General features: G+C 42.2%; 1 protein-coding gene across 1 annotated transcript in view; it reads right to left on the bottom strand.

Annotated features, from left to right (window-relative positions):
- tsc22d1 (TSC22 domain family, member 1) overlaps positions 1 to 5647 on the bottom strand; it is a 29067-nt gene extending 23420 nt beyond the window's left edge. Inside the window, exon 1 of the mRNA XM_075479914.1 lies at positions 2226 to 5647. Coding sequence (XP_075336029.1) covers positions 2226 to 4888 — 2663 coding nt within the window. The 5' untranslated portion in view covers positions 4889 to 5647. The remainder of the gene's footprint in view (positions 1 to 2225) is intronic.
- Between the last annotated feature and the right edge of the window lie 10150 nt (positions 5648 to 15797).

Raw genomic sequence — 15797 nt, 5'->3', positions numbered from 1 at the left:
GGGTTTATGAGGGCAGAGCCGAAAGCCTTAAAATATGTTGACACGAGGCACACAGAGGACCACTGGCATGGCACACATCCACAATGTGCTTGTATGTTCATTCCCACCACACAAGGAACAAGGATGAGAGGGACCGGCACCTCTGCAATAAGTACAAAGAAAGATCTCTCCGGTCTTTTCAACGCTTTCATAAAGGTGACTTTAAAAAGTCCACATCACAGAGCCTTACTACTAAAGGACTTCTCCTGCTATAATAACTCTAATAAAACCCTAAGTGTAGGTCAACCAAGTTTTCTTCAGTTATGGTCAAGCGGCAGTCTCCGTATTCACAGCACTGCAGCAGAGACACTGAAATAGGTGATGGGAAAGGATGCTTTTCACATGGCAACAGCTGCACCACTACTGTAAGAGCAATCCTTCATCATCACATATCCCGAGTCTGAGAGGAGCTTTAGATGCTGATACTTTACATTCAGCACCTCCGACACAAACCACCAGAAAGCTGTACGATACCAAAAGTTGATCTAAAGTTGTATCTTTTCATGGCGACGGGGTGGAATATAAACTCCGTGTCATGGCTGGCACAAGCTCAACCATAAAGGGCAGCCTGGCGTCACTGATGGCTGGACAGGTAAATCAACTGCACCGCTGAGGTCATATCTGCTGAATGATAACTGAATTTAGCAGCTCTCTCTTTTTACCTGATTGTTAATGTGTCATCTTGCAGTCACACAAGGTTAAGTGTTAAGTGAAGCGCATCTAATAAAGGAAACTGTGTGATTTTGCCTCTAAGGGTTCAATTCTAGTCTAGACTAAACTCAGGGGGAAAAAAAAGAATGACTGGATCAGGCTTAAAGTACAGGCCATGCTTGGATCAGCTGATGGGACTGCACTGTCATCGCAGTTTGCCATACTTTTTGTTAAGCAGGCCTCACTTGCTAAAAACAGAAATAAGGAAGATGGCAACCTTTACTGGGTGATTTCAAACTACTACCACCTCACTGACAGCAGGTAAACTATACCAAATTAAATATTGAGCATCATACAAAGAGACAATCTTCCCATATGTCACAATAGCTTTGGTCTGGCACAAATGCTGCTGATCAAAGACATAATAATCCATCTGACCTCACACAGATTCCACATTCCTCAGTTGAATATCATGTGATAACAGAAGCCATCCATCACTAGCCATCTACCTGACCCATGAAGACAAAACCGAAACAAAACTACCATAATTTCCTCCACTTACACCCCTATGTTCTTAGACAGTTTCTCTACTCTACCGGCTAGTTAGAAGTCAGTTATGCTAAACGTCATAACAGCTGATAGGGTAAGTACTAAGGTAATACTAAAGTTTTCAGAACTCAAGAATAAAGGCTTAGGATTGTTAGGAGTGAGTGAATTGTGAGCTATGTCCTGCTGCTGTAAAGTGATTAAAATTCCTCTCTAACCTCAAAAATCAGTTCTTAAAACTTAGCGGCAGGACATTCCAAAGGATTTTCACTTTGTTCACAGGAAAGCCAGACAGGTCTTCGTGAAATCAATAAGCTTTTAGAGTGGAAAAGAAAAGAAAAAAAACCCAGCTATGCACTTTACTCTTCATGTCCACCAATCTAATATTTCCTTCTCATGAATCAATCTGTAAGTAAGAAGAAGCATTTATTCATGTTGCTTTGATATACATTTCCAATGCTGAATACCACAATTTGAAGCTGCTTTTTTCCCCTTATCACTAATCAAAGAATCACACAACAGCCTCTGTGCTCCCTGCTCTTTAACAATGTGCTGAGGGTGGGCAAGACAAACTGTGCACCCAGCACAAATTGTGCCCTGTAAGACAGACAGCTGGGATTCAAGCGAGCAAGCGGTTGAGGAAAAATGTCGAATCACTGCAGCCGCTTGAAAAAGACAAGAGACATTAACATCTACACCGAGTCCTGTGCTGTGCCCCACCGACAGAGGACAGACAGATCGTAGCAGCTTGAACACTGTCGCATGGTTATCTGGAAGAATAAAAACCCCTCTTCTTCCCTCACAGCTGCTGCAACAACCAGTAAACTTGTCAGCTTCAAACTGATTCAGAACGCTGTTTTAGGCTTCAAACACCAAAAATAATATAACACCAGTCTGCATTAGGCTTTTTCTCTTTACAAAGGCCTGTGAAACTGACAGCGACACATTAAATATACTTTAAGAAAAGTGAGTGAACTAAAGTTTCTTACCCATCCTCCTCTCCATCTGCAGTCTTGAGACCAGCTGGTGCAGTTAAGGCACTGGCGGTGGTGAGATCTTGACCCTGGCCAGTATTCGATCCAAATCCAGCCTCCCCTACAGACAGCTTGGGCAGCCCCAACAAAGCAGACTGATGCTGGAGGAGCAGCCGCTGGGCATCCTGCAGCTGTGTTGTGGTGAAACTGGGCAAACTAGCATAGAGGGCACTGGCCTGGGCAGCATGAGACAGGGCCTGGGCACTGTTGTGATCCTGGGTCAAACTGACAGAAGAAGACTGGCTATGAGGAACACCTTGTGGGGGCATTCGGCCACTGTTACCAGTATTGTGGGTTTGGGGCTGGGCCTGGTGATCATTCTGAAGATTTGGAGGAGGCACACTTTGTGCAGATGCATGGCTATGATGGACCGCCGCAGGCGGCTGGCTGCTCAAGCCTGGATTTTGGATTTGAGTCGGGAGAGACTGTGGCGGCTGCTGACAATCGAGATGGCTTGGGTGGCTCTGAGGCTGCTGACCAAGACCAACATGAGAGGGCATGACGGAGGTGGTGGCCTGAAGAGAGGGGGGCTGTGTGTGAAGGAGCCCCTGTGATTGCTGAGGACCTCCCATCATCTGACAAGCACTATTAGCTGGGCCAGAAGGCGCTGACCCAGGTTGGCTGGAAAGAGGTTGAGAAGCAGCAGCCTGTGGGATACCTAACTGAGGCTGGGTGTACTCAGCTGGCCTCATTGACACTGGGGGTGCTGGCGTGGTAGCCGCCGATTGTTGTGGAAGGGTGACGTAGCCCAACTTCTGCTGCTGAACTCCCACGAGACCCTGTGAGGAGCCTGCGGGTTGATTAGCAACTGCCTGGGCATATGTGAGCTGCTGCTGCAGGGGCACAGCAGCTGTAGGAAGACCAATGGTGGATTGGTGGCCTGCCATGGGTGCAGGCTGATGAATGTTTGTGGGAGCTGAAGGGGCTACAGTTGTCTTTACGTGTGGATGGGTCAAATCCTGGGTGTGCATGTGAGGTTGAGTTTGAGATGCTCCCATGTTTAAGCCACTGGGGAGAATTCCTTGATAGCCCTGAGGTGGGGAGGTGTAATCCTGGGCGTGTTGGGGTACGCCAACCTCTCCACTGCCTGTGTTTTCAATGTAATGGCTCTTAGTACTACTCACAGAACTGCCACTTGTGCTTTCTCTCTCTGAGGTCACAGCAAAGCTCTCAGAGACAAACTGGCGTACGCTGAGAGACCCAGTATCAGATGCAGAGGTACAGGGAGCAGGGGCCGGCGTGTCCTTGTCATAGAATTCAGTGCAGGTCCATCTGCCCTTCTTAAAGGGCTCAGAGCTAGAGTCCAGCTTCACCACCCTGAAGCGTGAGCTGGTAGCAGCCACTGCAGGAGCCGGAGCTGGCGCGGCAGGAGCGGATGAGACAGGAGCCGAGGCCACAGCTGTAGCAGTAGCACTCACAGGCTGCAGCACAGCTGATCCAACTCTTCCCTGGATCCCGCTGGGGACTCCCATGCCTCCAGAGGCACTGACAGCAGCAGCAGTAGTATTTGCAGTAGTCATGGTGATGTTGGAGTTGATGTTTTGGTGTTGCTGGATCATGCTGATGTTAGTGGTGGGCATATGGTTACCTCCGGTTGGAACAGCACCACCTCCACTCCCCCCACTGCTGCTCATCACATTGAGAGGAAAGCCACCACCGCTACTGCTAGCACTCGTGCTTATTCCCCCTCTCACAGGCACATTGGCAGAGCTCAACATATTCACATTACTAACACTGCTGGTCTGGGGATTTACTATGCTAACTGTAGTGCCCGTGGCAGAGCAGTGCATTCCAGGGACAGATCCTGGGGCCACAATCCCCGCAGGCTGAGAAGTAATACTTGGAGGGGCAGCGTGGGAAACATTCTCTTGAGGGCCCCCCACATTCGAAGGCATTTTCTGGGTGAGACTCGGTAAAGCTCCAGAGGTGAGGGCAGATGGGGTGCTGCCAGGCCCAGAGGATAGAGGATAGCTCTGAGCATGGTTAGGAATATGAGGGTGTTGATGGTGTACAGTCCCATTCACCATGGCCCCACCATGGTGATGTGCCTGGGTCAGAGCATGAGGATGTGAAGGCTGGTTGGGGGAGACGGCTCCGGGGGTCTCCGCCTCATGGAAATTATTCAGCGTCTCCTCTGAAGAGCTTCTCTCTGCTCCCACTACGTCATTAGCCCGGGACAGAGAAGCATCCAGGATCTCAGAAGATGACAGATCCTCCGTGTGGGACTCATCCAAGTCGTCATAACTTTCCGTGTCCTCTGCAATACTGTTATTGGTACTAACTGATATTTGTGCTGAAGTCACACTTGTAATCTGGAAACCACTCTTCTTTTTTATCTGCGCTCCAGTCGGCTGTGTGGGCTGGGGCTGGGAGAGCAGATTCAGGCTGTGAGGAGGAGGATGATGTGGACCCGGAGAAGAAGAACCAGCAGGAGGCTGAATCAACAAGGAGGGCTGATAATCATCGGAAACGTGGCTGTTATTGACCACCGGGTTTGCCGGTGTTGACAGCGTGGAGCCGCTCCCGCTGCTGGAGTTGCTCCCCCTTCTGTGAAAGACAGCCGGATGCGCCATCTTTCTAACACTGCCAGAGTCTCCTGCAGGGTCCGGATGATGCATTTTGAGGGGGAATCCGGGCGGTAGTTGGTCTCTGACAGTATGCAATAAGACTGCAGTTCGTTAACGGCGCCGTTTTGCCAAAACTACGGTTAACAGACAACCCGATTGAAAAATAAATATTACAACAAAGTCTAGAGTGGTTGCTCTTAAATTTCAGGCAAAGCCGAGCTAATATTTACAGCCTTTCATGCACAGCTCAGTCTTTTTCTGTGACAGTGAGCGAGGCAACAGAAGCTAGTGGCCGCTTGCTCAGCAGCTAACGAGCTAACGTCAGCTGATGCCAGTTGAACTTCGCCGGTTAACTATCTGTCTGTGCCTTTGCTAAACATAAGCTAACATTCCGTTTGTCTCGTAGAAAAAAAAATGCTTTGTGGCAATGAAAACGCGTACTAAAAGCAAAACAGTTGCTGAGTAAGTTGGCGTTATGTTAACTAGCCTAAGAGGAGTAACGTCAGCTAACTAGCTGCCAGTCTCCATCACCGGCTAGCTATGCACAGACAGTAGTGAGTCGTTTTAACAGCTATATTTACTCTGAGCAATCCAAATTAAAACAAAGCGACCTTTCATCCGTAGAACAGTGACGTGGAAGCGAAAACGATCACTTAATAGCAAAGCGCAATGGTTAAATCCATTCCACTGAATCCTGGTTTGGGTCTTGGTTTTGCTGTATCACTGGTCCTCCACAGCGGTAGCGTTGTTCAGTATGTAGCCTCCCGCACGGCTGCTGTGGCTGTGTGCTGTGACGGGACTGGAGGGGAGGGGTGCTCGGTAATATGGCGACCGCGCATGATCTCTGCTGCCAGACATAAAGCAGTCTGGGTGAGGCGACGACCGACGAGCCCGATATCAACATCGACGAAGTGTGCCGGAAAGTGCCGAATGAAGGCGCTGCCCCTGCGATCAATTTTAGAGCACGGCAGTGGATTTAGCTTTCAGTTTAAGTGAGTTATTATCTTATAATCTCATTGTAAAAGATCTTTAAAACGTGTCTAGAAAAACGCTCGTGTGAGAAACGACTATAGTGCCCCTGTATATTAGCAAATTAAAATCGATAATTACAAGACTATATCGAAGTCACTTTGTCCATCCAAGTTCCCACTTTTGTCAACAGTGATTTAACTTGAAATAGTTTTTGTTTCAATGACAGAAGTTTTTTACTTAGTATACTTTAAAAACAGAAAATGAACATTTTGAGAAGCATAAAAGCTCCTCTTATGGTATGTTCCTCCATTAGAAATTTCAGATTCAGAAACTAGATGAGAAACTCGAGATCAAGTTATGTTTGATGTTGGAAAACAAATAGATAAAAGTATTCTAACCCAACCTTTTCTGAACACGTGCGTGTACATATATACATCAATATGAAGCTGCTACAAGTCATTAGATAGGTCATAATTAGTATTGACTCACAGATATATGTAAACTATACAATAATATTACAGATTTACCCACACTCATATTCTAAAACAGCACAATTATCAAATGAAAAAGGGAACAAAAAACTCATAGAGGTGTAAACATATGCTGTGTACTGAGCGAAATGTCACCACAACAGTGTTTGTGGAACAAAGGTCGACAGAAAGCTGCTAGATCCCTCTGCAGACAGAGGTGTTAACCACACTGAAGGATTATTCTACACACAGGTACTGTTCGGGGCCTCTGTCTCTCCTCTGTGTGTCGGTCAGAGAGGCTGAGAGAAATGTACACATTTGTTGGTCGCTCATGTTGCTGCTGAGGGTCAATGAACTCCAGCGTTAAAACCAGTCAAGCATGTTCATTTTCTGTATTCTGGTTTTTTCTGTTCATCACTGGATATATAGATCGAGCTGGCCCTTTTCATTTAATCTCTTCTCTACTCTTCTCCTATTTTCTCCTTGCCTCTTTTAAGTCGGGACTGAAAGACACAAAACATTTTTCCCAAAAGTCATACTTCATTGGTTTAATCTGTGAGCCTGATCCACTCGGTATAATTGCACCTGATAACATTTGTTGAAAGAATTATCTCCTTGTTTGACTTTGGACTGTATGAAAATATAAACTGAGTGTTCCCCTTTTAGCAAGTGTGAACATGCGTATGTTTGTGACAAACAGAGGCAAGGAGGCGAATGTAAGAAGCAGTTGCAGTGTCTGATAAAGAGGAAGGACAGAGCAGCGGTTAGTAAAGGTGGTGCGAGTGGAGAAGTCTGTCAGGCAAGAAGACAAGCTATATCCATCGATGCAAATGATAGAGGACAAGAGACAGCAGGAGCCTATTGCAGTGTAAGCGTCTGGTGCTGTCAGTAGCTTTAAATCACCCTGGCAATCCACAACAACAACAACTGCATTCATATCTCTGAACACTGCTCTGTTCTGAGAGAAAGTCATAATTTTCCACAAAAAAAAACAACAATTTGATACTCTAGACTAGAGCTTGTGAAAGACATCCAGCAATTGGATGTGTCTAACAGTACCAAGAAGAACCAGGTGGAATGGGGGAAGCTGTTGGTTACTTTATATTTTAGGGGTTCTGTCCTGTTGGCATGTATCTAAAGACACTGAACCCATCCATCCATTTTTTATACCCACTGAATCCGTCCGTCGGGTCGTGGGGGAGCCTATCCCAGCGGTCATCGGGCGACGCTGTGAGGCGACGGTGCTAACCGACACTGAACCCCACATTGCTATATAGTAATCTAAATATTAGCACAAGCTAAAGAAACAACCAAAAAAATCTTAGTTTTACTGTCCGTACTGGTTAGAAGAGCCAATGTTCAAATGAACATCCCCAGAGAAAGTAATATAACTGTCAAGGGTTCATGTTTATGTGCTCCACAATCTGTAGTCTCAAACCGCATGTCATGATAGACTGAAACAGCAAATAGTTGCGGCGATTTATTGAAACATTTGCGAACATAAATGGAGGTATCTGAGGCAAGTACAGAGCATGAAGAATTCTGATAAGCTTGAAAGTCAATATTTGGTAAGACCAACTTTTTTCTTCAATACAGCCTGAAGCTTTTTTTGGCAGTTTCTTTACGTAGTCCCCAGGAATAGTTCTCCAGGCTTCTTGAAGGACATTGCAAAGCTCTTTTTGGATGTCAAGATGATCCCACACTGCTTCAATAATGTTCAGGTCCGGGCTTTGGGGAGGATTATTCTATCCATAAGACCTGTTGCCACAGATTTTTAGTCCAGTTCTTGTTTCATTTGGCATACATCTGCCTTTTTCTCCCTGTTTCCCTGCCTTAAGAATAGCTTCTTGTCAGCCACCCTTCCATGGAGACCATTTCTGTTGAGGCTTCTGCAGAGACAGAGAAAGTTTTTAAAATTAAATGTATTATTATTATTATTATTATTATTATTACAGTAAATGGATCAACTGAAGGTTCAGTAGCATATCTCAGGTCCTGTGTCAGGTGAGCTAGAGTCTGCCTTGTAACATTTCAAAGTTTCTTTTGGCAAAAAAGTGACCAGGATGCAGATCAGGCACATATCTGCTTAATGTGAGGTATCCAGTGTGAGAAAGAGCAGCTCTGGCATATACATATACGCCCAAATAGACAAATTTAGGAGACTAGAGCACCTTCGATAAGCTGAAGAATTTTAAATGTTTACACAGAAACATAAGCCTTCACTTGTTTGATACTCTAGATATGGCCTTGAAGTAGATACAGATGGCTGATGTTTTTGTGATAAACTTTTAATCTAATCAGTATGATGAGGTGGGAAACAGAAAAACTTTTCACAATAAAACCTCTAGAAACGTCTTGTTCTCCGTTTCATTATCATGTCTTTAAAAAGTTTTCATCTTGCTGTGTTTTGCACCCCAGGGTCACCATATCAGAGCTAAGTTTATTTTTATAGTATGACCACACAGGAGGACGTGTCTCAGACATGTCCCACTGGGAGGAGGCCTCTGAGCAGACCCGGGGGGGGACTATATGGGTGGGTTGGCGTGGGAACGATTTGGCGTCCCCCAGGAGGAGCTGGAGTAGGTGGCCTTGGAGAGGGAGAGGGAGGTCTGGAGATTTCTGCTCAGACTGATGCCACTGCAACCCGGATCCAGATAAGCAGAAAAATATAGATGGATGGACAGATGGTATGACCACACACGCAAAGTAAATGATTCCAGCAGTCGCTAATAGCTTTCAGTACACTTATGTGGAGGGTCATGAAAGAAACACATGCAAAGCCATTATGTGCAGATCAGATACAGAGTGGAATAAAAGGTTCCATGTAAACACAGCAGCTGGTTGATTAGCCAGAGATTTCTGAGTGCCACCTTGAATCAGTGACTCTTGTGGGATATTCTACTTGCAAAAACTGCACAATTTTGTGACTCCAAACCACACCATTGAAAAATATACTTTTTAGTGTACACAGTGTGATTTGAAATAGCACATCCCCAAGCTGTGTGAGGCTATAACTTTTTGTACGCAGCAGGATGTAAAGATTATTTATTTTGAGCAAAGAAATATGCAGATCTTACAGAGCAGAGTGCTGATGATGGTGGTGAAGCCGACCTAAAATTCTGTAAACAACAGCAGCTCTGGTGGGAGCAGTGTGTCTGTGTCTCTCTCCGGGGCTTGTGTCCTCTGAGTCTCAGATGGAAGCAAGAATAAATGCTAGCTTTATTTTCCTTGCTCATTTCCCCTCTGCACACTCAGAAATGTATTGTGTGTGCATGTGTGTAACTTGATTTATAAATATCCAGGACCACCACATTCATTCATGAGCCTTGTTTTCATGCTGTGGATTGTCATGAGTACAGTTAGACCACCTGTTTTGTGCTCCAGGGCAAAATGTCACATGGAAACCCACACAATCAGAAGCATACTGTCTGACGCATAACATCTTTAAGTTTTTGGGGATTTTTTTTCCCCTTTCATTCTGAATGAGGGTACCGGCCTGAGGGCTTGTCTGCTCTGCAGGTTCACATCAAACGTCTTCAAAGATCGGTTAAATCGAGGGTCTGTCAATGCCTTTCTTTACAGATCTAGAGCCTAGGTTTTATAAACAGGAATCTCTCCTCAATTAGATGGTTTTATAAGATAACAAGTTGTGACAAAAATCTAGATTGAAAGCTTTTATGTTCAAAAGCCTAGTCATTAGAGAAATTGCACTGACAGAGAAGTATACAATGAGCACAATGAATTAAACAGAGCAGTAACCTTAGATGTGCATGCCTGAGTGATGAGTGAAAGGGAAACTTGAGAGTCGTCTGTGGAAATACTGCATCTAATAATGAAGGAGAGAATCTAAGGTGGCCCTGACTCATGGTAAAGTTTAGTGAACAATGCTTGAAAAAGAGCATTAAGCAGCACGTTGAGCAGTCACAGCGAAAAGGGTTTGTGATACCTGTTCGTAAAAACAGAGTACTACAAAGGCAAATTTAGATTTTCTAATGCCTCTTTTTATAGCTGCTTGCTTCTGGTGGCAAATCAAGTGAAAATCAATGTAGAATTTGTATTTTTTAATTTTATTTATCAGAATATGAACCATTTGAAAGGGTTTTTAACCCCTGATCAAACAGTCGTGCTTTCTGTTTTCATGTAAAAAAATAAGTTTTTGCTTTGATAACTTTAAATAACATTCAAGATACTGACATAACATGTTGAGACTATAGTGCTTTTGATTGATTTTCAATCAGAATATTATCAGTATCAGACAACTTGAACAATCACAGGATGTGTTCTACTAACTTTATACGTGATTGGCCTCCCGGAAGTTATAGCAGAACAGAAAGACCTTTGATTATGGCGCCCCCATCAGGCTCATCAGCGTATTTGTATGAAAACAAATACACCAAGATATTATCAATCTATACTACTTATAACTCTCCCATGTATAGCAGTTCACATACACAATATATTTGAGCTTTGGAGCAGACTTTATATGGGTTCAAATCAGCTCAGTTTGAGTGTACATGTCAGACCATCCAATTCACTCAATGGCAGACACTCGAGTGTACAGTTTTTTTAGAGTTTATTTTTTAAAACCCTTTTCAGGAGCTAAAACTTAACCTGTCATCAGAGTGGGACATACATCATTAGAAATGTAAATCAGTACATTTTGAGTGGAAATATTTTTCAGTGTAAAAACTCCCCATATTAAGTTTATATTACACATGTAATTAGCTTTTAGTCCTTTACATCATAGGGAAATTATAGAGCTTTTGAATCAGATTAGCAGAACTACATGAATTTCAAACACATGTAAACACATTTAAGTTATTTTGCTTTGTATTGACTAAATTACGCCAACACAAATAAATGAATCATCTCCGAAATCCACCTCAGTCATTGTAGTTCAAGCTCTTACATTCAAGCTAGCATGTTACTTCAAAAGTGATTCATGGTGCTATATTATTGTTTCGAGTGAAAATGACTCCACTGAACATCAGTCTATTCACTTTAGTTTACTTGCTTCTATTAAAGAAATCCACCCATTATTATTATTATTCCACTACTGTTTGTGCATGCTTAGAACAATCAAGGAAAAGATAAAACATGTTTTGAAACACTCACATGATAAACTCAAAATATCATTTTGCCTGGCAATATCACTGAACACAACCTATAGTTACAGCTAATTAATAAATTCCAAATATCTAACCCTTTCAGACAGTTTGTTTTTTTAAATTTGCCGTGATTGATTGTGATTGCAGCCTCACAGATAAAGAAGTTTATTAAGTGGCTGACTTTTTTTTTAATGAAGCAAACGTTATCTCCTCCAGTCAGCAAATCACATTGCTGCCACTGAGTTTAATACAGGGCTGGAGCAATGATTTGGCATTCAAGGTGCTCTGAATTCTGTGTGAATGCACAATTCTGTAGAATTAGAATTAGTGCTAAATAACATTAGGTATGACATGGCCGTATCGTAGCTGTGTACATTTTCCTCAGACTCTTTCCAAATCGGCCCTGTTTCCATTTCTTTTTTTGCTTCCAATTTGTAAGACTGCATCTGCCCAGTGGGGGCTGCCATGGCAACAGCTATTCAGCCAACTGTGAGCACTTACTGTAGAAATTACAGCACAGCTATGCTTTATGTTGCGTTTGTGCAAAAATATCGTAGGTTCCTGAAAAGAAAAATAAGGGAATCAGGCAGTGAAAATGAAACATTGCAACTCAATCAGAGTGTTCTTCCTTATCTGAGAGGTTAGGTTTGGTCAGCTGACCTAGTTGCCTGTGTGTGAAGATGACCTTGATTGGGGAAGCCAAACCATCAGCCCGACTGTGCCAAGTTAATTTGATCCCCGATGAAAAGGGATTTCTGAATCTTTCAACCCGCAGAGGACAGTCAGAGGACTGCCGGTATTTTGCAGAGAGATCTGAACAGGCGTAACAGGAGGAAGTTAGACTTAGGCTTCATTGTCTCACCAAGTGTATCGCACACACCGCGCTTTCCACACACGCTAATGATTCTGATCAACTGTGGGCAGGAGGCTGGGAAACTTTGAAGGCTCGGTCTGAATGTCTTGACACAGATGAGAGCTTCCACTGTGTTGAGCTTTATGTGAAAGTGCTGACAGCGGTGACTCTGAGTGACTCTTTGTGTTACAGAGATGTTCTAGGTTGCACTGCTGAGAGATATACGCGGGGCACGGGAAGTGATAATGCTCCAGATTGATAGACCACAACTTCACACTGCTGTTACTTTCAAGAACGAGTTTGAAAAAGGTCTGAAATAGTGACATATAGCACCTCACAAGGCCATTACTGTAGATACTGGTTATTACTTTACTTTTATTTGCCCAGCACAATGGACACGTCAAGTTTCTTCTTTCACGTTATTCTACCCTGACAGTGACACTTATCCTTGTGACATGAAGGGCATGACCTGCATAATGACCATGTTGAGTGGTAAAGTTGTCCTTCATAGTGGTGCGCCTAAAATAACAAGATAACAATGTTTATCCCCAAATGTTACCGTGGCAATAACTTCTAGAAGACAAGAACCAATACAATTACATATGTTAATGCACTCTGTGCAAGACTATAAGACTTTTATTACCAGCCTCGACACCAAAGCTGGTGTTGTTTTCATCTTGTGTCTGAGTGTGTGTGTCATTATGGGAAAATGGGACAGCAGGTGGCTCATGATATAGCATGAACTACAAGAAATGCATTTGGAGTACTTTGCCTATCCTTCTGCCTCTCTGTATGAGAGGAGATTTTGTGAATGCAACAGCATAGCAATTATTGTTAAGATGAAAATGAGGGTTGTAATGATGATGGTTGTGATCCAATTTCGAACTGTTGAATAAAGGGTGAAAGAAGTCGTGGGGCCTTTCTCTTTTTGCACTTTCTGTTCCATAGTCTTTTTCATTTGTGAAATACTCTGAATTGGATCCTGTTAAAACACAAAACCCTCTGTGATGGATGTGGTCGTAGAACTAAATGGCGTCATGGCCTGTGTATTGCTTGCTTGGTCAGATGTTATTACCACAATATTTTACCTCGAAGCCCATCATATTGGACAGATAAGTGACTGAAACTGTGTTGTAAAATGATAAATAAATGTGTGTATTTCTATTTATGCTATCTCATTCATTCATTCATTCATTTGATTCCAGCAGTTCCATTCTAATGGTTGTCCACAAGATGGCAACACATCCAAATGAGCCTGTAACAGATGAACGCTGCCTCGTGTAAAATCAAATCAAAGAGGCATATGAATGAGTTGTTTCTCACATAAGATGACTTTCTGTCTGATTTAAGTCTTAATAATGGCAGGAACTTCACAAATGAAAAAGCACTTAGGTCTTTCTGTAAATGACTCCCTCTCTAAACTGCATCACTAAATATCAACTTAGTCATGGTTGGGTTTTTTTCTGTTCCTGATTCAGATAAAACCTTTATTTTTCTATGATCTGAGTTGATCTCTACTTTATGTTCCACTCAAAAACCTGGGTCTGAAATTTTATTCAGACAACACGTTCACCACAGAGATAAGCAATAGTGTCTGATTCACCAACCATTTTGAGCCGCACCAAATGACATGAAAGTCTTTGTGTCATGGTTATCAAATAATATCAAACTGTTAAATAATTGATCAGAACAAGAAACACAATGTTAAGAAACATGTCAAGAAACATGTTAAGAAATGGGACTATGATGCAGGTTTGTGTCTTACATTCAGTATATCCATCCCTATAAGAACCCTCCTGTATTTCTTGATATGCAAGCTGATGCAGTTTGCTTTAATTAGATGCGAGTTACGCTCCAGTTATGTTAATGATCTTAAAAGCTGACTCTGGTGTCAAGCACCGCACACTTAATTTATTCACTAAAATAATTAGCATCCAGCATTAAACCTATCTACATCATCCATGACAACAGTGAGCTCATGTCACAGAGCCTTTATGTGTTTTTTAATAAGAAAACATTACATGTTAAAAGTAAATAAGTATGTATGCAAAATAAATTGCTGCATTATTCTTCATTTATCATGATGCACCATTAGAAGAAAAAAAATCTATTTTCTAACGTAGTCAACACCATCACAGTCCATCATCACAGTTCCATGTTTCTTTTGCTTGGATTGTTAGAAGTTTAATGACAAATTAATCTGATTTATCCCACGTTAACTTCAATGACTATGACTAATTTGACTTTTAATATTCACTGAGATACGCCCACATACTCATTTACAAAGATAATTTGAAAAACGTGAAAAGTGTATCCTGGGTTGAACAACGGTGCAGGTGACATGTCGCCCGGTTCACAGGTGAGATCTGACAGCAGCTGGAGTCACCTTCACAGAAAAAAGAATGCATGCTTTGTGTTGATCTCTGGTAAAAAAGTGACATGATCCTACAGGAAGAGCTCAATGCTGGGTTTGAATTATTTTGTGACACGTGCGGTCATAGATCTCAATGTACAGTTTTAATGTTGTTATTGGCATTGTCTTTTAAAAAACTATTTATTCTCATTGATTATTCAGTTTGTCTATTTATTCTGTGGGTCAGTTAATTGTCCAAATATTTTGCCTTGTTTGTTATTTTCTAAAAAACAACAACGTATGAAATGGAACATGACAGCCTTTTTATTTAAATTACATTCCAACTGGAAATCTTTCCAGAATTACAATGTTTCAGTTGACATCTAAACACAAGAATTCAAGGAATTTAAGACATAGCAGAAATGGACGTTGTTGACACACTCTTACCACACATATTGCAATGGTAGTTGTCCCTAACCAGCTGGTAGTTTGGTTGTTTAGTGCTGAAATAAATATGTGTGCATAGATCTACCCACAAATATGGCAGTACATGACCTTGAGGAATAAATCTATGAAGAATGTGATGACCCAGAGGTCTGGATTTCAGAGTTAACATGTTGCACTATGTGTTAAAATTTGAATGAGGAGATGGGTATTTTGTTTGTAAGCACTTCTATAAAACTAACCTGATCCTCATTACTGAATTTAATGTTATCAGAAGCTTTGATGTGAAAAACGAGCGGTGTAGCTCCTTTTAATCTTTTTGTGCACATATATACATTATTAAATCTTCTTGGTGAAGAGTCATGACGTGCTCTGTAAAAGCACGCTTTAACTTCTGTCCTTGACTTGTATGAGGTGCTCTTTCCCCACATATAATAGTTTATTCCTACTTCTCAGTGATGAATTAAGTCATTTAGGTCGTTAAAGGTTGGAAATGAATAAGCTATATGAAGCCTGTAAAGCAAGCGACATAGAATTCACATGGTATAATGGTTGTTTATCTTTTTATTTCATATGAAAAAATACATAAGAAAGTAGAAATAAATATATGGTAGAAATCCAAAATAACCTATTTAGATAAATTATTTCGCTCTCTGTTCAACGATCTCCATCCATTTCCACGCAAGACGTCACAGGAAGTTTAATGTGGCAGACGCTCAGTCTACCGTCCAGGCTGTCGAAGTACTGACTGTCTCAAACA

Source organism: Odontesthes bonariensis, chromosome 12 (genome assembly GCF_027942865.1).
Source record: "Odontesthes bonariensis isolate fOdoBon6 chromosome 12, fOdoBon6.hap1, whole genome shotgun sequence".
Classification (NCBI taxonomy): Eukaryota; Metazoa; Chordata; class Actinopteri; order Atheriniformes; family Atherinopsidae; genus Odontesthes; species Odontesthes bonariensis.
This window is presented reverse-complemented; position numbering and strand designations above follow the sequence as displayed.